The sequence below is a fragment of the Cnephaeus nilssonii genome, assembly GCF_951640355.1.
Source record: "Cnephaeus nilssonii genome assembly, chromosome: 17".
In the NCBI taxonomy this organism is placed as follows: Eukaryota; Metazoa; Chordata; class Mammalia; order Chiroptera; family Vespertilionidae; genus Cnephaeus; species Cnephaeus nilssonii.
Window position 1 is genome coordinate 44,448,622 of NC_137088.1, and position 22,931 is coordinate 44,471,552.

At 39.5% G+C, this 22,931-nt stretch overlaps 1 protein-coding gene and 1 pseudogene across 5 annotated transcripts in view; both read right to left on the reverse strand.

Annotated features, from left to right (window-relative positions):
• The window catches only part of TASOR (transcription activation suppressor), a 59,710-nt gene extending 49,782 nt beyond the window's left edge, over positions 1 to 9,928 (reverse strand). For all 4 annotated transcript variants that reach the window (XM_079794724.1, XM_079794723.1, XM_079794726.1 and 1 more), the window contains exons 1-2: positions 9,310 to 9,928; positions 2 to 147 (exon numbers count right to left, since the gene is read on the reverse strand). In XM_079794724.1, the coding sequence (XP_079650850.1) occupies positions 2 to 147; positions 9,310 to 9,652 (489 nt within the window). In that variant the 5' untranslated portion in view covers positions 9,653 to 9,928. The remainder of the gene's footprint in view (position 1; positions 148 to 9,309) is intronic.
• A 4,249-nt stretch (positions 9,929 to 14,177) lies between these two features.
• Positions 14,178 to 21,641, reverse strand: LOC307113240 (ornithine decarboxylase-like; annotated as a pseudogene). The gene is made up of 2 exons (XR_013815286.1): positions 21,562 to 21,641; positions 14,178 to 17,292 (listed from the first exon to the last, which is right to left on the reverse strand). The product of XR_013815286.1 is annotated as an ornithine decarboxylase-like (transcript).
• Positions 21,642 to 22,931: the final 1,290 nt, after the last annotated feature.

Genomic DNA, 22,931 nt, shown 5'->3' on the forward strand with positions numbered 1-22,931 from the left:
CCTCTTTTTCCAAAAGCTCGTTATGTACCAAGCAAGCACATTTATAGTTAAAATTCGTTACTGAGGTTGGTTCAAGGTAAGATGAATGGAGAATATTTAAAACATCTTCAAATTCACGAGATCCTGGAGTTAATGGCTGAAAAAGTGCTAAAATAAAAAATATTAATTTTAAGATGGATTCTTAAATGCAGTTTCTTTTATTTTTGTGGGCTTTTACATAAAATTTTCAAAGGCTTCAAGATTATCTTACTTTGTGATATGCAGAAGAGATACTTATTGATTCACTAAAGAAAAATTAAAAGCAGTTGCCCAAATCCTTTAGCAATAAGCACCTCACATTAAACATGCACACAATGTTATAATTTTGCAAATCTTAGGGATGCTACATTAGGCAACCTAAATTGCCTAGACTCTCATATGAACTTGCCCATATACTTAACTCCTATTTTTCGTTACATTGAAATAGTGGACCATTTATTTCACCAAACTGTTTACACCCTAACTGATAAAGCATAAAAACATTGAATAAAACATTTAGGTGTCTATAAAAGAAAATGTGTTTAGTACTACAGTTAGATATGCTGCATCCATTGGCACCTGGTATTACCAACAAGTGGTAGGACATTTATTACAAAAACTTAGTGAAAAAATGTGAAGTTTTAGAGTCAAACCTGAACGCAAATATCCTACCATTTTTTGGCTTTATGGAGACCCTGGGTAAATCAATTACTTAACCAAACATAAGGTCAATTCTCTCATTTGTAGAACAAAGAAATTTAGCTATCCTAAGTAACCACTATATGCCACATGCCACACAAGACAACACATGGAAAAGGTTCTAAGCACAGCATCTGGCAAAAAGACAATAAAGGTTTTTATTCCCCACTCCTCCAACTATTCCACACTCCACTGTATTTCTAAAATACTTAAGTCAAATATCATTCTTAGACCAGTGGATTACTGATTTAATAACCTCAAATTTCTACTTTATGCATGAAATAGTTTAACTTACTCATAAATTTCAAATATCAAGTATATATACACTGAGTGGCCAGATTATGATGACCTCTGAACGCATAATAATCTGGCCACTCACTGTATATCCTATATAATAAAAGGCTAATATGCAAATTGTCCCCTCGACCAGGAGTTGGACCAGCAGGCAGGCCGGCCAACTGCCCATGTCCCCTCCCCCTGGCCAGGCTGGCCGGACCCCACCCATGCATGAATTCATGCACCAGGCCTCTAATACACACACACACACACACACACACACACACACACCGAGTGGCCAGATTATTATGCATTCAGAGATCATAATATTCTGGCCACTCAGTGTACATATACATTTTCCTGAAACATAAAAGGAACCACTTATTTTTCACTGTAGATAACATGTCTTATTACCATTCTTTCAAAACACTTATAGTCAATGTCACAAAATACTTATGAAAACAGTGTTCTCTTATACATACTCTTTTTTTTTTATAGGAATTTAATTGATTTCAGAGAGGAAGGGAGAGGGAGACAGAAACATCAATAATGAGAATCACTGATCAGCTGCCTCCTGCACACCCCCTACTGGGGATCAATTACACAACCCACGCATGTGCCGTGACCAGGAATCAAACCTTGACCTCCTCATTCATAGGTCGACACTCAACCCTGAGCCACACCGACCAGGCTCTTATACATATTCTTTAAGGTACTTTACAGCAACAGTGAATAAGTTGATTTTACTGTTTTCTCTACATAGTTTTAAGGTCATAATGTCAAATGATATATCCATTCATCCATTCATTTACCAGGCCATATATATTTTTACAAAAGTGTCTGTAAAAATGTAGCTTTCAATTATAGAATGAGTATCAAACAAATGGTTACCACTACTGTGGGATCACACACTAAAACTTTTTAAAGGAATAACATTAACATAGTTATAATGCAATAAAGACACTGACTGAGAGTAGTAGGGGGAAAAAATAAAGCACTAAAAAAAAACCCACCCTAATTAGTACTATATGAATATACTCAATAATCTATAATAATAAAAGCATAATATGCTAGACTGGACGACCTTCCGGACTAAGCTGGGGCTGCAAGGGAAGCCCGGGTGTCAGAGGGAAGGAAGGCCTACTCTTGCACGAATTTCGTGCATCGGGCCTCTAGTCTATTATAAGCTCCATGAGAGCAGTAACTATATCTACCGTGCTCATTACTCTAACTGTACTACGCCAGTAGTCAGAATTGTAAGCACTGGCCCCAAGTAAGTTGAATGACTGAATGAGTAAAGGAAAATAAAACTTGACAAAGTTTATTCTCAATAAAAAATGATTGCCATCATTTTTTGAATGACAAATTCAACAATTCAGTAATATATAAAACAAAATGAAAACTCAAAAAAGGAGAAATACACTAAATTCAAATCTGTTCTGTAGAATGTGGTAGGAAAAACGTTTTTCTTTGTGACTGTCCCCAACTAAATTGAGAAAAACTTGGCAAGAAAAACAGCATGTGGACTAGTCTTACAGGCTTTCATATCCCAAATGGACCAAGCATGATTTAAAACTACCGTATGATTTCACTTGGAACCTAATGAACAAAATAAGAAAATAAGTAAACAGACAAAATAGAAACAGACTATAGATACAAAGAATAGACTGACAGCTGTCAGAAGGGAGGGGATTTGGGGTGCTGGGTGAAAAGGTGAAGGGATTAAGCAAAAAACAAAACTCATAGACAAAGACAATATAAACAGTATGATGATTATCAGAGGAAAAGGGGGGGGTAGAAGAGGATAAAGGGGGATAAGTGGTGATTGAAGTAAATTTAACTTGGATAGTAAACACAATATACAGATGATATACTATAGAATTGTATACCTGAAATCTATATAATTTTATTAACCAATATCATCCCAATAAATTCAATTAAAAAAATACTTGGATAGTTAATGCATGGTAGATTTGTGGGGGTTTTTCCCCCATTGATTTTCATAGAAAGTGGGAGGGGGAGAGACAGAAAAACATCGATGTGACATGAATTGGTTGCTTCCCACGTGCCCCAACAATGGCCAGGGATCAAGCCTGCAACCAAGGTACACGCCCTTGACCGGAATCGAACCCCGAACCCTTCAGTCCAATGGCTGATGCTCTATCCTCTGAGCAAAACTGGCTAGGACAATTTGTATGTTTCTAAACTAACAAAGTGACCTCAGATATCTAAAATATGCCAAAAAGTATCATATGGCTTCAAATTTCTAGGTAATTTTACAAGTCTTCATAAAAGAAATGGCTTTCTTAATTGAGCTGCTCCAACACTATTTCTACCATCAATCTAATCATAAGAGAAATATTAAGTTAAGTCATATAAATTTATATAGCAATTAACATTTAAGTTATTTTCTAAAAAGTTCTTAACATTTCTGTTTCATCCCAAAGTATTGTCCTAAAGAGAAACTATTTTTAAGAATTCAGGTCAATATGCCCGTAAATGTAGCTTAGAAATTTAACTATTCTGTTGTGAATGTGCATTCCCTGGTGGTCTATTTTGTCATCCTTAATAATACTCTAAACACTAGATATACCCTGGTCAACATAGCCTCACTTCCTTTACAGATAATACATATACACCATAATCTTAATTATGGACCATTTTTTGAGGCAAGAATAATAAACAACCCTGTGACTATCCAAATGGGGAACATAACATTTTATGTATTAATCATCCATTTCACTTAAAGGAAGTCAATATCCAATATTTTGTTGTCTGGATTCTGACAATTATTGAGACTAATAATTAGTGGGTCATTACTACTTTTCAGATATTATACAAAGAGCTTTACATGCATTACCTCACCTAATCATCAAAACCACCCTATTTAATTTAGTTCATGGTGTCCATTTCACAAATAAAACTGAGACAGCTGAAATTAACTTGCCCAAGGTAACACAATTAATTAATAGGGAAGCTGGGATTCAAATTCAGGCTGCCCAGAGCTCCAAATCTTGTATCCTGAACTATAAGTTAAAAAAAAAAAAAGTGTGTGTGTATAAGTGCTCAAACTTTATTTCCAAGATCTAGAATATATATATATTCTTCTTCCTCACTTTAGAAAAGAAAGTCATACAGAACACTTAAGACATAGGAAATTACCTATAAAACAAAAAGAATTTGATGCCTAGGATTATGCTATTTCTACCCTCTTATGTGTCTTCTCTGAAATTTTTCTCATTGTAATGCATTTAATAGGGCCAAAAGCCATGGAACCCTTTTTTTTGTTTATAAAGGTTAGCAGCAGGAATACATTAAGAAACATACAATTTTACTTATTTACATGACTTCCTTCAAATGCATGCCAGAATGATGACTAATGAGTTGATTTCTGATCATAATTCGTAAGATTTCCCTATCATAACTTAAATTTTATAGGATTAAAGAAGAGATTTACAAAGGCACTTGGAGATTTGTAATTCAGATAAGAAAACACTATATCACAGAATCAGAACTAGAATCCAAATCTCCTGACCCCAAGTCCATATTATCACTAAATATATTTCATTACTGGTAGCATACAAAACATACTCAAGAATTTAAATGTTATACTTACACAGTTGAAAAAGAAATAAAATTTAAGTCATCAAATAATTCCTTAGTCTAAGGAACATTTTTCCACAATTACCTCTACCAATTTATTTACTGTCAATGCTGATCTTTGTGTTTCTATTAAGATTGTGTATATGTATATATACACAATAAAACAAGCTAAACTTTTAAAAGGTGGACCCCTTTTCAAAACACACAAGTGGATAATATGAAGTATACATTCAAATTTAAAGTGACTAATTCATGGAAGAAAAGGAAATAACAAAGTCTGGGGATCACATGTGGTCTGTAATTGTCTCTGAATCAACCTCTCTGAAGTCTACTAGTATTAATGATTAAAACTCAATAAATATCCATTTGTTCCTTACAATAATTAAGTTACTTTAAAAATCACTTTCCTGCCGAAACCGGTTTGGCTCAGTGGATAGAGCGTTGGCCTGCGGACTGAAAGGTCCCAGGTTCGATTCCAGTCAAGGGCATGTACCTTGGTTGTGGGCACATCCCCAGTAGGAGGTGTGCAGGAGGCAGCTGATCGATGTTTCTCTCATCGATGTTTCTAACTCTCCATCCCTTCCCTTCCTCTCTGTAAAAAAAATCAGTAATATATTTTAAAAATAAATAAATAAATAAAATTCATTTTCCTTCAGTCTAATAAAACTGCTACAGACTTTAGGAATGGTGTTTTCATCTCTAAATCAAGGTTGAACATACTGCAGAATTAGCAATGAATACGCTGGCAGAGATCTACAGAGACAAGTACAAATATGACACTATTGACTTTTTCTTTGGACTAGGGACAAGGTCTAAGAAAATTTTACTTCCATTATCTAGTATTTATATGCATCTATCAAACATTTTATGTGAGTAACCAGATTCTGCCTACACTTTTATTCTCAGGTTTACTTCTGTGTAGAGAAATCAATGGTACTTAGAGCCCAGTCATTCATACAGAGCTACTGAAACACCATGCACATTTCCTTAAGGAGACAGTTCCAAAAACAGTTACAAATTTTGTGGGAAAAGATGGGAAGTGAGGAGAATTAGTCCAAGACTAGACCAGTATGGATGCAGGTGTATAATGATACACATGCACGAGACACCCGTACATGAGCAGTTAATCTTGTGCCCTACAGAAAACATTAACCAAAACACGTTTTACACAAAGTGATTTCCCAAAACCATTGGAGGGAAAAACCATATCAAATACAATTACCATTTTAACTTACTTTTGATGACTTACAATATTAGATTTTAGAGTAAAAGAAGGCAATAGTAAAATGTCTACTGAAAAAATGCAATTCTACAATTTAAATGTAGAACAGTGCCTCTTTACACTACTATAGAAAACAGCCCAGCCAATAAATAACACAACATGTATTAGAGTAAAATTTCACTCTTCCAGTCAATAGTTAGGTCATTTAATCTGTCAGTACTGACGAAATGTATTAATTTTATAATGAACATAATCTCAATTCCCCAGGGATTAGACATGCTAAACATTTCTAAATTTAGGTTAAAAAGGAACACTTTTGCCTTAGCTGGTTTGGCTCAGTGGATAGAGCTTTGGCCTTCGGATTTAAGATTCCCAGGTTGTGGGCTCAATCCCCAGTAGGGGGCATGCAGGAAGCAGCTGATCAATGATTTTCTTATTACTGATGTGTCTATCTCTCTCTCTCTCTTCTCTGAAATAAAGATATATTTAAAAAACACTTTTTAAAATAGATCAACTCAAAAATTAAATAAAACTCATATATTAAAAAGAGAAGTCTTGCTACAGTTTGAGTAGTGACAGGTACTCTACACCTAGGTTCAAATTCCAACTTCACCATTTACTAGCTGTGTGATTTGGGCAAGTTATTTAACCTCTGAGTACTTCACTTTCCTCATCTATAAAATGGGAATAGTACCTACCACATAGTATTGTTGAGATTTAGTTAACACATATAAACTGCTTAGAGTAATGCCTACAACTTATTAAACATTATAAAGTATTTGACAACATTACTTAATTAGAATGGCAGTATTTTGGATGTTACCCTATTGTCAAGACAAAGAAAACCGAGTCAACACGTTACTATACTCACATAGTATTTACCTTTAAGGTACCAAAAATATTCAAGTCCTAATCTTAAATTTCACTGGAAAACATAGCCACAAAAAAAGGTTTTCCGTATTAAAATATGAATGCAACAGAACCTTTGATACTTGAAAAGTTCAAGCAAAGGTATCTACTAAAAATGATCTACTATTCATGATTAGTAGACTTATACCTAGCCAAATCTTACACCTTTCAAAACTTCCAAGATGATTTTGAAATTGTGAAATTCACAGTATCTGCTGCACTGCTTCTGATAAAGCGTTTTAAATAATGAAGCCCTAGCTGATTTGGCTCAGTGGGCAGAACATCGGCTCCTAGACGTGTCCTGGGTTAGATTCTGGTCAAAGGCACATACCACTGTGGGCTTGATCCCTGCCCCTGGCCCTGGCCCTGGCCCTGGCCCTGGCCCTGGCCCTGGCCCTGATTGGGGCACATGTGGGAGGCAACCAATCAGTGTGCCTCTCTCACATCAATGTTTCTCTCTGTCGCTCCTCCTCCTTTCCACTCTCTAAAAATAAATGGAAAAATATCCTCTGGTGAGGCTTAGAAAAAAAAATTTAATTAGAAAAAAAAAATAATGAAAAGTTGAATTTTTCTACTAAATTCTATCAAGCACCAACTGCTTTCAGCTTGGACAGAATCAAGTCCATGGTGGTAAAATAGCTGTTTATTTAATTTTAAAGGCCCTATTTAAATCATTTTAATGATTGCATTATTTGAATAGCTGCTGCTCAGTGTATAAATATTTAGGCAACTTAAAAATTACTCACTTCTACTACACATGAAAAAGTCCATTGTGTTATATTTTCCTTATTCACAACCTCCCTAAGAAGAAAAAGGTAACAACCTTTTGTCTCTAAGTGAAAATGGCAAATATAAATTTTCCCCAAAGGGCATCAGACTCAGGAGAGGAAACAATTTCATATTTCCTAATTCCTGAATTATATCCACTTTTAGTGTGTTAAAATACAGCAGCTTCACAATTTATCTTACTTACAAAAGACACAAAACACAATGCCTCTCAACACTTTCTAGTGCCTTCTCTCATTTCAAACCAAACTGTGAAGGTTTCTAGGCCAATTTTCTGATCCTATCAAAAGGTAGTACATCATAAACCATGATATGCCAATAAACCATTAATGAGGGCCCATCTGAATTTACTTACAACCTATTACCAATTGATAATTTAGACTGGGCATTAACTTTCCTCATAAAGCGCCCTTTACTATTCAACTGAACCAAAAGAACTGACAACCTTGACCTTTACAAACATCCTCTTGAACCCGGAACATATTACATTAACTCATATTACATTAATTTATTTCTAGAAACATCCTCATGCTGGTGGACAAAAGGTAACTTCACCTTTGTCACCACTTTTTCTCACAAGGATCTTCTTGGCTTTGTCATCCAAACAGAAATTAACAGTATGTGTACCTAACTGATAAATGGCTCTAACAATTTCAGTTGGGCAAATGGAGTTGGCTATGCACGTGGAAAGAAGCACATGCTTCATTCCAGATCCTGTCTTTACTAAATTATGTTTTCTGTAAATAAAAAAAAAAAATGTTCACTACGGTATTTTCCAAAGTAAATCATGACAAACTGAACCACGCAGCAAATAAAAAAGAGGGTTTAAATTGACTTAATCCAGAACATCCCAAATCACTGGCTAGTCAAAAATAGTGCTATAATAGGAAACAGTAATTCTGATCTCCATTCAAATGTCACAAATATGGCAGTAAGTTTAAAAAAAAGATAAACGTAGTTCATGTAACTGTTCCCATATTGGCTCCAAAAATTTGGATTTTTTTTTTTTTATCTGAAGTTCTCAGATGCAATATCAAATTGGAGACTCTTGGGCATAAGCTAACCTCTCCCTATTTTTTTTTTCCAGAGGGAAGTTACTGCACCAAGGGCCTACCTTCCCATTCTTCTCAAATACAATATAAAAATACACTAAAGTTTGGATTTAAAAGGAGAAAGAGAGAGAGGCCTATTTAAGCAAACGCTTCAAAAACAAGAAAAAAAAAATCTACATGGAAATGAAGTGTGATGGAAAATAAGCAGTGTGCATGAATCACATCTAATGGAGATTTCTAGACAAGGGGAAGACGCTGACATCCAGCAAATTTCAAGTAGACGCAGAGAGCTGAAGCATTTCCACAGGGAGAAGCACTTGTGATCCTCTGAACAATGAAGGGCCTTGGAGAAAGCTCCAGAATCCGTGGCCACGGGCTATTTCCACCGTGAGACTTGTCAGGAGCATCTTTAGGAGGACACACCAGCTTCTCTGCCTTCAGGGGCTGGGAGGGAGGGGCCCCGAGCACCATCTTCTCTCTCTGGGAGCTGCAGCCTTACGGACAAGCTTCAAGCCTGAGCTACTTCCAGCTTCCTCGGGGCCGAGGGGGAGCCGAGGAGCGTGGCGCCACCACTTTCCTCTCGCACCAGGCGCAGCGGCGGGGCGGCCGCGGCGGGGAGGGAGCGGCGGCCGGCGCTGCAGGCGTGTTTACGTCTCGGATGGGTGTGGGAAGAGGAGACCAGAGATTCTAATGAAAAGATGGAGGGGAGAGAGAAAGAGGGGTTGGGGAAGGGGGAAGCACCACCTTTCTTTTCTCTGCTCTTCCTGGGGATCTGAAAAATCCTCCTAACGGGTTTTTCGGGCTCTTCGAGGCCTTTGGGGAGAGCGGCCGCGCCCGCCTCCGCCGAGTCCCGAGGCTGCTCTTGGCTGACGCTCGCAGTGGCCTCGGCCGCCGTCTCCTCGGGCGCCGCGCCGCCGCCGCCGGGCTCCCAGATGCTGGGGCCGCCGCCGCCGCCGCCATTTTGTGGGGAAGACTCGGGCTGCGGAAGCGCCCGCTTCATCTCCTCGTCGCCGCCGCCGCCGCCGCCACCACTTTCGCAGCTCGAGTCCGTCGGCGGAGAGGCTTCCGTCTCCGCAGCAGTCGCCATCGCGCCGGCGTGAGCAGCCCAGGAAGCTGCTGCCAACAAGGTGAAGGGGGTGGGGGGAAGGGGTGGCGGGCCAGCCTGGCCGCCCAGCTGCTCTCAGCCCACCCTCACCCTCCCCCCCGCCGTGGCCTTGGGCCGCGCTCCCGACCCAGGAGCCTCTCGAGGGCCCCAGAGCGGGCGCCCCAACCGTGCCGCCAGGCCCCGGGAGCCGCTCCTCGCCCGTGCCGTCCTTCGCCGGCCCCCGCGCCACTCAACGTGCTCGCGTCTGAGCCGGGAGGAGGCGGGGTCCTCGTGGACCGCTCCGCCAATGGGGGCGCGGCGCCCACCTCCGCGGGCGCGGATACGGCCGCGCCGGGGGGCGGGGCCTCGGGCGCTGGAGCCCGCCAAAAGGGGCGACCGCAACGCCCCGCGGATACCTCGACGCCCGCCGGCCGCGGGTTGGATGGGCCTCAAGGCGAGCTGCCGGCGCCGAGACCGCGCGGCCGACCAGCGCTGTGGGTCATGGAGGCGCGTCCGACCAGGTGTCGCCTATTTTGAAAGAAAACTACCTTCCTTGTCTGCGCAGGCGTTACACCAGCCCAAACGGGATGACCCCAGTCTGTGGAATAGATGCAAATAAAAGCCTGTAGAGGAGATAAGAGAATGAGCTGCAGCGCAAGAGCCTGAAAGCCTCCGGCAAAGCCTCACCCGAGTTCAGCGAGGTGCCATTCCCCCTGGATCTTGCATCTTGACAATAGATTACTTCCAGCAGCCCCCCACTCTTTTATCTTTTTAAAAAATATTTTTTGATTTTTTATTTTTTTTAAGAGAGAGAGGGAGAGAGGAACATCAATAATGACAGAGAATTTTCCATCGGCAGTCTCCTGCACGCCCCTCACTGGGGATCGAGCCTGCGACCCAGGCATGTGCCCCAACCGGCGATGGAACCCTGACCTCCTGGTTCATGGGTCAATGCTCAACTACTGAGCCACACCAGCTTAAAGAGTTAGAAGCGGTGGTCCGCCTCCCGCAAGCAGTCACTACCTGGGATCCTTTGATATGACTTCAGCCTAGTGTTGACAGGATTTTGTTCTGGTGAGCTTGAGGGCTGCTGACTTAAATTGTTTTCCTTTGGTGTCTTTGGTTTCCTATGGTGAGTGTATACTGAAGAAAAAATATATTCATTAAAAAATATACAGCAAGTGGTACTTGAAAATAATAGTCAAGTCGAATGCCTTTTGAATAGTTTTTGCTGACTAGGTTGAAACCACTCTCATTGGTTATCATGAGTACAGACAGGATTTTCTGGTTGCTTTCTATATGCTAGACACTGGACAAGATGAGTTACATCATCTCCATTTAATCCTCACAATAACAATCAGGGAGATACCACAGGTATACCTTGTTTTAATGTGCCTTGCTTGATTGAGCTTCACAGATGTTGCAGTTTTTTTACAAATGGAAGGCCAGACTCTCCACCTGCAAAAAGATTACAACTGGCTTTATTGGACAAAAAGATTACAACTGACTTTATTGAGGTCATCTGGAACTGAACCTGCAGTATATCAGCTATGCCTGTATTATGCACAATTTAAAATACGTATTTTTTAAAGTATTTCAAGACCTTGAACAAAATGAAGTTATGGAAATCAGAACTTGAAGACAGGTCTGTTTAACTCCATCACAAAGTACTTACACCTGACTACTTCTCCAAGACCTAATCTTCACAGCAGCTGTGCACCTTTATGTATTTTGGATGAAGACATGAGGATTGACACCTAGTTTAGTCTCCTGGCAGCAAGATCAGGATTGGAACCCAAATCTCGATTCTCAAACTCCAGCTGTCTCCCAAGGAGATAACTGACCAAACCTATAATTATAACAAAATTCTAGGCCCAGGGTTGGGAATGTTTGCCCCTAGGGCCATATAAGGTCCAGGAAATCATTTGGTCTGGCCCTGCCAAGGCATTAGGGGTGAGTTAATTAAATATTTGGCCAAATATAGCAGGCTAATTTTTAAGTTGATAATTTTGTTCGACCAGCGAATGATGTTAGAAATATCCAAATGGCCCTTGGCAGAAAAAAGGTTCCCCACCTCTGCTCTAGGCCTTGCTACTTAAAGTACATCCTCAAGAGCTGCAGGAAAGTTGAATTCCTATGTCCTGTGATAAACATCCCTGTATGGAATAACAGCCTATATGGAAAAGCTAATCATGGTTTGCCCAACCTATTTGAATCAGCTAAGTAAATGGAAGGACAGTGAGTGTAATAAAACAATTATTCCTTTTAGTAAACAGTTCATGTAAAAACATGAAAAAATACTGATGAAAACATTATATGAGCTATATTAAAACAAAATGCTCATTTAAAAAACTTTATTGATTTCCGAGAGGAAGGGACAGGGAGAGAGAGACAAATGGTGATGGAAAAAATAAAATAAATAAATAGGAAAGGGCAGCCCAAGATCACACAGCAAACTAATAATTACAGTTAACATGCATTGAGTACTTTATATATGTCAAGCACTGCTATAAGAGTATTTTATGTATTATCTCATTAATCCCCACACAAAATACTAATGTTATCTCTACTTAACAGATAAGGAAACTGAGTATTTAACTTTCTTAAGGTCATCTACACTAATAAAAGAGAAATATGCAAATTGACCGTACCTCCATAACACCCACCAGCCAATCAGGAGTATGCAAATTAACCCACAAAGCAAAAATGGCGGGTTAATTTGCATACACAGGTGCGGAGAGGCTGGGCAGGGTGGGACGCCTGCTATGAGGGGGAGGGCGGGGGCGGAGGGAGCTACAGGAGCGGTGCTCCGGCCAGAGCAGAGAAGACTGAAGGCGGTGGCTGGAGCGAAGGCCTGGGTCCCGGGTGCCGGCAGAAAACTGGTGCTGGCAGCCAGGGGAAGAAGGCCTATTGCAAGAATCTTCGTGCAACGGGCCTGTAGTTTAGATTATAAATGGCAGAACCAAGATTCTAACCCAGGCAATCTGCCTCCAAAGTCCATGCTCTTAATAACCGCTATATGCTAACCTCTCTTCTTAGTGGCAAAACAAAGTCCAGAACCCAATGCATTTTCCACTTTGCCATTTCATATCACTTCCTCAAACAGTTCTTTAAAATACAGGATATAAATGGTATAACTCAGCAATATCAGTATTACTGATGCATAAACCTTTGACTTCACAATTTTACTTCTAGAAATTATAATACAGATATACATACTCATTCACATTCTTAATGTTTATTCAAGGATATCCACTGTTGTTTGTAATGGGACAAGTGTTTGTAATAGCAAAGGATTGGAAACAACCTAAATATCTATCATAGGGTATATCCATACAATGGAATACAGCCATATAAAGCAATGAAATATTGATACATGCTACCATGTGGAAGAACCTTGAAAATATTATGTTAAGAGAAAAACTGGATACAAAAAGTCATATATTGTATGATTCCATTCATATGAAAGTTGAAAATAGGCAAATTCATAAGAACAGAAGATAGGTGGTTACCAGGGGCTGGGGAGAGGAGAGAATGAAGACAGACTGCTAATTAATTATAGGATTACCTTTTGGGGTGATGAAAATATTCTGGAACTAGATATGCTGTTAGTTGCACAACTCTGTGAATATACTAAACCCCACAAATTATACAGTTTAAAAGGATAGATTTTATAATATATGGATATCTCAATTTTTTAAAAAACAGAGAACATATGCATTCCCTGAGGAGATACTCCAAGCAGCAGACTCTCCCATCGGCTTTGAAGAAGCAAGCTGCCATGAATTCTACAGCTGCCAACAACTTGAGAGCACTTAGAAGAAAATTCTTTCCTGCTGAGTGTACAGGTGAGAAAGCAGCCCAGCTGACACAATGATGTCACCGTTGTGAGACCCAGGCACAGAAACCAGCTAAGCCATACCCAGACTCTGACATATAGAAACTGAGGTAATACATGGCTATTGCTTTAAGCCACTAACGTTTTGGATTTGTTACACTCAAAACTAATATAGAGCCTCGCCGGTGTGGTTCAGTGGTTGAGTGTCGACTTATGAACCAGGAGGTCACAGTTTGATTCCAGTCAGGGCACATACCCAGATTTTAGGCTCGATCCCCAGTGTGGGTTGTGCAGGAGACAGCCAATCAGTGATTCTCTCTCATAATTGATGTTTCTATCTCTCCTCCCTTCCTCTCTGAAATCAATAAAAATAAATGTTTATTTTATTTTTTTAATTTTCAAGGTACTTTGTTGTTAAAACAGGTCACAACACTAAGCCTCTGGCCTATTCTGCCAATGTACAAGCTACAAATGTTTGCCCAGCAGCCAAGGGGCACTCTGCAATAGCATGTTTAAAAATTGAATAAAAATCCATATAAAACAAATATTCAAATAGTTTCCATAGGAACACAGATAAGGGTGACCCTGTCACCTAAGCCTTCCACCTTGTTCCATCTGTGCCAACCCCACTTACAAAGACATTTCAAAATTATCAATAATTAAATTAAATGGTCCCCCCCAAGTCCCTTAAGTCAAGTTACACTTGCATAACAGCTTCAAGAATGGCATCTACACATTAACAGGAGCTGAAATCCCACTCTCCCAGCCACCAGACACAAGCAGAGCACTGGCGTTTCTGCTTCTCCGCCTCGGGCTGGAAGTCATTCTGGACTTGCCACATCAGTTGCCATGCCGACCCTGACATCACATAGTAGATGGTCTGCCTCTGGAATCCATTGAAAATAGAAGCAGCAGCAATGGTGTAAGCACCCATGTTTTCAAAGAGCATCCAGTCCCCCCACATGCATCTTGGGTAAGCCGCAGCGCTCCACAATGCAATCGAGGCTGTCACAGGTTGGTCCCACAGGCTGGATGAAGAATACCTCTCATCTGGTTTGGGACTCTTCTGCAGAAGGCGCTTCATGTGACCATGATCATAGAAGATGCAATTAAATGATCTATATACTCCATCACTCATGTAATACATAAAGGTTTTTTCACTTAATTCATCTTCATCATCAGAACCTGTTTGTTCCTTTAATACCAGTTTTTTTTGGCAATTCTATTAACTGCAAACGTGAAAGCTGATGCAACATAGTATCTGCCTGGCTCAGCTATGAGTGTCACTCCCGAGTCTGTTGTAAAATACTGGGTTGATTACTGTACTCAGATCTAGGAAAGCCACCACCAATATCCAGCAGATATATGTTGAAACCAACCTCAGCTTCCATGTCAAAGACACAGTGGGCATCAGAGATGGCCTGCATGAGGATCTCAGAGTCAGTACAGCCACTTCCCATGTGGAAGCTGACACCAATGACATCAATATTTAGCTCTTTTGCCTGTTCCAAAAAGAAGCTTGCTGGTTTTAAGTATGGCACCAAATTTAACACTGAGACCACGGACTGCTTCGCAATCCATAAAACCAACTTTGCCTTTGGATGTGAGCTGGCAACTTTCATCAACTTAACTTCACTATCAAAAGTCATCATCTGGATTCCATTAGTGGCATCATATTTAATCGGAAACACTTGTTTACAAAGATTTGCATAGATAATCCTCCCTGGAGGCACCCCAAGACTCTGCACTAATTGTATTTCAGTCTTGTTGGCATAGTCAAATCCCATCCCGATGACAGCTGGAGTCTTCACTATGGTTCTGCTATCACTGCATTTGACTGCATAAAAGGGGTATACCGAGGAAGAGCTTTTAACCACTTCAGATATTTCTTTAGAATGTCTCCCAGATCTGCAACAGAGAAGGCATCCTTATCATCAGAAGAAGAGACTTCATCAATTTTTTGGTCTAGAAGGTCCTTGGCAGGAAAGCCCTCATTGAGGAAATGTCAGTCAAACTCTTCATTACTAACATTGTTCATGTTCATGGTTTTTGGATGTTCCAAAACGCAACACAAAGGAAAATGAAGAGGTAGGACTTAAGAAATTATTACCAGTTGTTCATAAATGCATCTCTCCAGGAATTCCAAGTCCACAGCAGTAGAAATGCCCTAGGCGTGCAGGGGTGCCTCACACTGACCCCATAGAGGCCTCCCCCGACCCCCGCCACTTCTACTCTCTCTAAAAATCAATGGGGAAAAAAAACCCTTGGGTGAGGATTAACAACAACAAAATTAACATAGAGGTTACAACATGCCTGGCATTTTTTAAAGTGTTTTACATATGTTAACTTTATTTAATTTTCACATAAACTCTATGAAGTAGGTACTCATTTTTTTTCTGATAAAGAAGCTCATTATGTGCCAAAAAAAAAAAAAAAAGAATAGAATTTTAGCATCTGTACCCATGAAAGGGAAATGCAGTTAAGTATATGCACTTATTTGTATAAAACTTTTGTGGAAGGCTACATAAGTAACTAGCAAATTGGTTGCCGGAGGAAAGGGAATGGTCTGGAAGACAAGTGGGAGAGACTTCCACTTTATATCCTTTCATACTTTAAAGCAAAAGAAGATTTTTTTAAAACCCTGTTCATACATAAAAGGGGGTATACCAAGGAAGAGCTTTTAACCAGTGAAATAGTAAAACAGTAATATCTTAATAATCATCCAGAAAGCCAATACAATAATTTTATGTTTTGTTTTTTCTTTAATATATTTGTATTGATTTCAGAGAGGAAGGGAGAGGGAGAGATAGAAACATCAATAATGAGAGAGAAGCACGGATTAGCTGCCTCCTTCACGCCCCCTAGTGGGGATTGAGCCTGCAACCCTGGAATGTGCCCTTGGCCGGATTCAAATCCTGGACCCTTCAGTCTGCAGGCCGATGCTCTATCCACTGAGCCAAACCAGCTAGGGCTATGTTTCTTTTTAAAAATAATTTGAAAATTTTTTCAATTATAGTTTACATACATTATTATATTAGTTTCAGGTGTACAACAACCAATTTGTACTTCTTAATCCCTTCACCTTTTTTTACCCATCCCCTCAAACCCTCCCATCTGGCAACTGTCAAAATGTTCTCTGAATCTATGAGTCTATTTCTATTCTGCTTGTTCATTTTGTTTTCTAGATTCAATTGTTGATAGATATGTATTTATTGCCATTTTGGTGTTCATATTTTTTATCTTTTTTCTTTTTCTCAAAGAAGACCCTTTAACATTTCATATAGTATGGAGGTATGACCAGCCCATTCTGTGTCTCTGCCCCTCCTACCACTCTCAATGTGGTCTCTTCTTTAATTCTATAGTTGTAGGACTTCCATTCAGCCAGATTTCAGGTGGTTCTGAATGATGGTTGTTCTGTAGTTTAGTTGTAATTTTGATATCTTGACTGGAAGCTCCCATATGTTTCAATACAGAGGAATTATAGACTTCCACATGCTAATCATAGCAATTAAGTACATATATAATCAGAGTTAAAGGATTCACACATAGTAAAACAAAAGCATTAATAATGTACCTTTGAAGTGAATAAAGTCACTAATAAGAATTGATAGTAACAACAATCCTTAACATTTGCAAAGCAATTTCATGTGGGGTATTTTTGTTATGTTTTGTTTTGTTTTTTAGGTAAAAGATGTTATCTGATGCTCACAAATACCTGAATCTTCAAACTTTCAAGGTCACACAGCTAGGAAGCCACTTTCTTTCTTTCTTTTTTCTCTCTTGACATTTTCATTGAAATGCAGCTCTAGGGAAAGATAATAGAGGCCAATCAACAAAACCACCACTAATAGATCCAATTCATAAACTTTAAGGATCTTAGAGATTAATTAGTCTGGTCATTGTATGAATAAAGACAGTATTATAAGCCTACAATTTCATTGCCTATTCAGATGCATTTAAAAATATGAAATTGCCATTTCTTCCATTATGCTTAAGCTAAAACAATAATTTCATTGAGCAGATATTTCTTGAATTTGTCCTAAGAAAGTATAAGAAAGACCCTTTTATTTTGGCAACAATCTGGGATGAAGTTCACAGAAAAAGAATCCTAAGTTGAAAATAAGAATATAGTTAGGGATGAGCAAGTATGCAAGTATCCCTTAAACTACTATGCCAGCTGATCTGATAACTACAAATCTCCACTAAATCCAGTAGTTAAGAGCTGTGACTAAGGTTTACATTTTTGTTTCCTTTTTGAGTCAAACTCTTCTAAATCTTCTGTTACATGTAATGCCATGGATGAATCTTACAGGCATAATGTTAAATGAAATAAACCAGACACAATATTATATACGGTATGATTCCATTCCTATGAGTTCAAGGCCAGACAGAAATAACCTATGGTAATAAAAGAATAGTGGTTCCCTTGTTGGGAGAGGGGGTGGTATATTGACTCAAAGGGGACATGAAAGAACTTTCTGAAATTATGGAAATGTTCTATATCTTGATCTAGGTGATGTAACAGAGACAGTGTATACATATTTAATTTTTATTGAACTGTACCCTTAAGAGATATGCATTTTACTATGTGATGTTATTCTTCAATTAAACAACAACATAAGCAAAATGAAACAAAACTCCTCTACAGGTTCTCATTATCCTATATAATAAAAGGCTAATATGCAAATCGACCGAACGGCAGAATGACTGGTCACTATGATGCACACTGACCACCAGGGGGCAGCCGCTCAACACAGGAGCTGCCCCCTGGTGGTCAGCGCACTCCCCCTGTGGGAGCACTGCTCAGCCAGAAGCCGGGCTCACAGGCTGACGAGCCGGGCTCACAGGCCGCAGCAGCTCTAAGGATGTCCGACTGCCGGTTTAGGCCTGCTCCCCGGACATCCCCCAAGGGCTCCCGGATTGCGAGAGGGCACAGGCTGGGCTGAGGGACACCCCCCCTCAAGTGCACAAATTTCATGCACCAGGCCTCTAATTCAAGGGATAATAAAGATAAGAATCCTTCATATGACTTTTAGAGCCCTGCTGACTCTGGCCCTGGTTGACCTTTCTCTGTCCACTCCTCTTCCCTAAACTCCTTCTTGGTGCTTCCTCAGTCTGGCACACTTGCTGAGCTCCCCTGGCCACATGGTCAACCTTAGCACATGCTATTTCCCCAGTGTACTATGCTCTCCTCACTTTCTTCCTCCCCATTAGCTCCTGCATTTCCTTTGGTTTAAGGTTCACTTCCTTGTGTAAGCTTCCTTGATCAACCCACTTCTGTTCTAGCTTGGGTTCCCCTCTTGGGTGTTCTCATAGAACCTTGTTCCTTTCACCCAGACTATTTACATCCCACTCAATCTGTGACTACTCCCTCCTTTGTGGGATTATTTAATTTAAATCTCTCTCTCCCACTAGACCTATGCCCCACTTCATGGGCTGAGGGGAGATGTCTTGGTTTACTTACCACGGTATTCCCAAAGCCTGACATAGTGCCTGGAACACAGTATATATTTACTAAATATGTTTTGACTGCTGAGGACAACACAGTGGCTCTCTGGTATTTTCTGGTAAGAAAATCACTTATATAACCTGATTTGGGTTTATCCTATTAAGTATTTACAGGTTTATCTTGCTTTAAACAAACTGGCTTCATTATATGGGAATCTAGATTTACCCAAAATATAAATTAGGGTGTATCTATCAACTCTCTTTAAATGATTTATACAAATTCAAAGTGCCTTTTACTGAATTTGAGAAGACAAGTAAATTTCCTTTGCCAAATCCAAGACTTGTTGAAAATCAAAAGGATTTAACTCTTGGAAGTGATCATTGTGTTATATCAGCTGGTTGACCAATATAGGCCTAGTTACAAGATCATTTACACCACTGCCATTTCCACCTGAAGAAAGACTCAGGTTTATAATAACTTCACATTGTGTTTGTGGAGTTTTCTAAGAAGGAGGTTGGTGCACAAAGAGAAAAAAATGCTCAAGAGGAAGTGGTACACTACAAAAGTGCAAAGAGTGGTAAAATATGTGGAAAAAAAGTGTCTTAGGTTTTATGTTTTTATAATAAAGGAGGGCAAAAGAAACTTGTATAGGAATTCATGTTTTCTGAAGAATAATGTCTCATCACTCAATTAGGAGGACTGAATAAATTGAAGGGAAAGGAGTAATACTACAGAAAGAACATTTGAATACCTCCCTATAATTTATCATATGCTTTACTTATTCTCACAACAAATATTTCTTAAGGACGCTATCTGCTACCAGACCCCAGAGTGGGCTTCTGGGAAACCAACTGAAAGTAAACATTCATCCTGCCCCTGGGTTTATAGTCTGGTGCTCCCATCACCTGATTTAATCTTCACAGCAGTTGCCAGAGAAATATTGCCACTTTTAGCAGAGAAGGAAATGGCAGCTTAACTGTCTTGCTGAAGGAAACACCACTATACTAGTAAGTGATGGATAGGACTCAAATTTACATCTCCTTACTCCAATTTCAGTCTCTTGCAACTACATTTGCTTGTAGGTCTCTGGGATCTCTAATTTGTTAATCAAGGCTCTCAAGAGAAATAAAGATAAATTATGAAGTTACAGCACTAAAGCTTTTTAATCACTCCTCTGTGTATCTCTTCTCCTCCCCTGTTTGTCCCTCTATTATTCTCAGTGAATAGGAAACTTCCCACCAACAACCTTACAAACACACTTCATTTTCACTTTTTCCTAAGGCACCTAGGATTTGTATGTAATTTGTGGACAGACAGAATTAAATCAGTCTTCCAGTTTCCTTGACTGACTAACAATTGGACTGAAAATCTGCTTCCCTTTTATGTCACATGACTCAGGTTATTGCTTTATTATTTGGTGCTTCATAGGACCAGAAAGCTACTCAGACTTTAACTTTGGATATTTTCTCCCCAATGCATAAAAGCCCAATAATAAAAGGTATAGCTGACATGACCTCTTGCTACATAGTAAATACTGATTTTATAAGGACCTTAATTAGCCCTGGCCAGTTGATTAGAGCGTCCTCCTGATACACCAAGGTTGTGGGTTCAATCTCTGGTCAAGGCACATACAGGAAGCAACCAATGAATGCATAAATAAGTGGAATAACAAATAGATGTTTCTCTCCTTTCCTCTCTCTCTCCTTCTCCCCCTTTTTTTTCTAAATAAAAAATAAAATAAATGGAGACACTAATTAATAAATGTCCCATCAAATAGATATGCAAATAATATTTGGCCACACAAAAAAATAAAATACTGACACATGATAAAAAATGGATGAACCTCAAAAACTATGCTAAGTGAAAGAAACCAGTACAAATAGCCAAATATACAATTTCATTTATATGAAATGTCTGGAATAGGGAAATCTATAGAGACAGAAAGTAGTGGCTATATAGTACTGGAGGAATGGGTGGATTTGGGGTGGAAGCTAAAAGATCCAGGTTACTTTTTAGGGTGATGAAAATGTTCTCTTATAATATATTCCAAATTCTTTTTATTCTCAAACACACACAAAAACATGTTTTTCCCAATTATCTTCCCACTTAATGTAAAAATATTCCTGGCTAGGAGAAATATGCAAAAATAGATACTTACAAAAATTACAACCTAGAATATTAGTAACCCCCAGTGGCTCTGAAAAGATAGGCAACTAATTATTATTTTAAGTTTTCTTCTAAGAAATCTTTGGGGAACCAGCCAAGTTTAAATAGGGTAATTATAGGTCTATGGTTGCAATTTACATAAATTATAGAAACATAACACCAGACATTTATCTAATTGAAGACAATATGGTGTTTGGTTACATATCTAGAGAAATTCTACGTGTGGTTTGTGCCATTCTCTTGAGAATCATATTCTCTTGGGACAGAATATGCTTGCTAATAATGTTAAAAAAATCAGTCTTGCTTTATTTCTTGAAAACTCAAAACATATATTAAATATAAAATACTATTTGTATATATTTCTTTAATAAAAATAGTATTAAAATAATATAACTCCATAATTCCTTTAGAAGATATTTATCCACATTCCTAACAGAGATGTCGATCAGTTACACTCACCGTTATGTGCTGCTTCTTTCTTTAAATGTGAATGAACTCTTCACTCTTTTAGTCAGTCTGTAATCATAGGTCCTATGACCTTAGTTGAGTTTATGTTTCCTGTAAAAATAATAACAATGTAAGATATTTAAGACTGTCAAATTTTACAAGTATTTTATACTCTACATAAGTGTGAAGATGCTATTTCTATAAAAAGCATATTAGAATTTAGATTCTTGTAGAATTGCACATAAGTTGTCCCAAATATTTAAGCTTCAGAAATTATTCAAGCAAAATTCCACATCCCTATTTCCTACCTAAAGAGGTCTGAAATAGAGTCAAATGGCAAGTTTTATGTGTTGTGGTTTTTTTTTAATATAATCCTATATAATAAAAGCCTAGGTGGCATCGCACGATGTCGTCACAAGATGGCTGCCCCCATGTCATCCAAGATGGCCGTCACAAGATGGCTGCCCCCACATTGTCACAAGATGGCCACCACAAGATGGTCAGCAGGGGAGGGCAGTTGGGGGTGACCGGGCCGGCAGGGGAGGGCAGTTGGGGGCCATCAGGCCAGCAGGGGAGGGCAGTTGGGGGTGAGATCAGGCCAGCAGGGGAGGGCAGCTGGGGGCAATCGGGCTGGCAGGGGGGCAGTTAGGTGTCAATCAGGCTGGTAGGGGAGCAGTTAGGGGGTGATCAGCCAGGCAGGCAGGCGAGCGGTTAGGAGCCAGCAGTCCCAGATTGTGAGAGGGATGTCCCCCAAGTGGTCCCAGATTGGAGAGGGTGCAGGCTGGGCTGAGGGACACCCCCCGCCCCCCAATGCACAAATTTTGTGCACCGGGCCTCTAGTAACATACAAGTCTGTCTCAATGCCTCAAATAACCTCCAACCACAGCCTATCTACAGTAACCTAGGACACTTACAAGACAGGAGAATGCCTTATGCCCTCATACTGGGAGATTACTATACCAATGTTACTGGTACTCATTTATTCAACTTGTTTAGTTAGCAATTACTTATTGATCAACTTGTGCTTGCCAGAACTGTAACTGATGCAGGGATTAAAGATAGACATATATCCTGCTTGAAAAGACAATCAGGCAAAGGAGGCCATCTAGTAGAGACTCGGAGTTAGCAAAGGCCAGAGAAGAATTTTAAGTGGAAGGGAGCATGATAGGAATCTAGGTAGATAGGACAATAAAGGAATAAAGATACCACTGTGAGAAGCAAACAGATTTATGCTGCAGGGAAGCACAGCTGGTCCTGTGATGTACAGGGTGAGGCAAGAAGTTGAGAGGCAAACTGAGCTGAACCACAGACCTGACATATCTCCTGCTTGAAAAGATAAGAGGTAAGAATTTAAAGACTTTAGGTAGAGTTTGTGTGTGTGT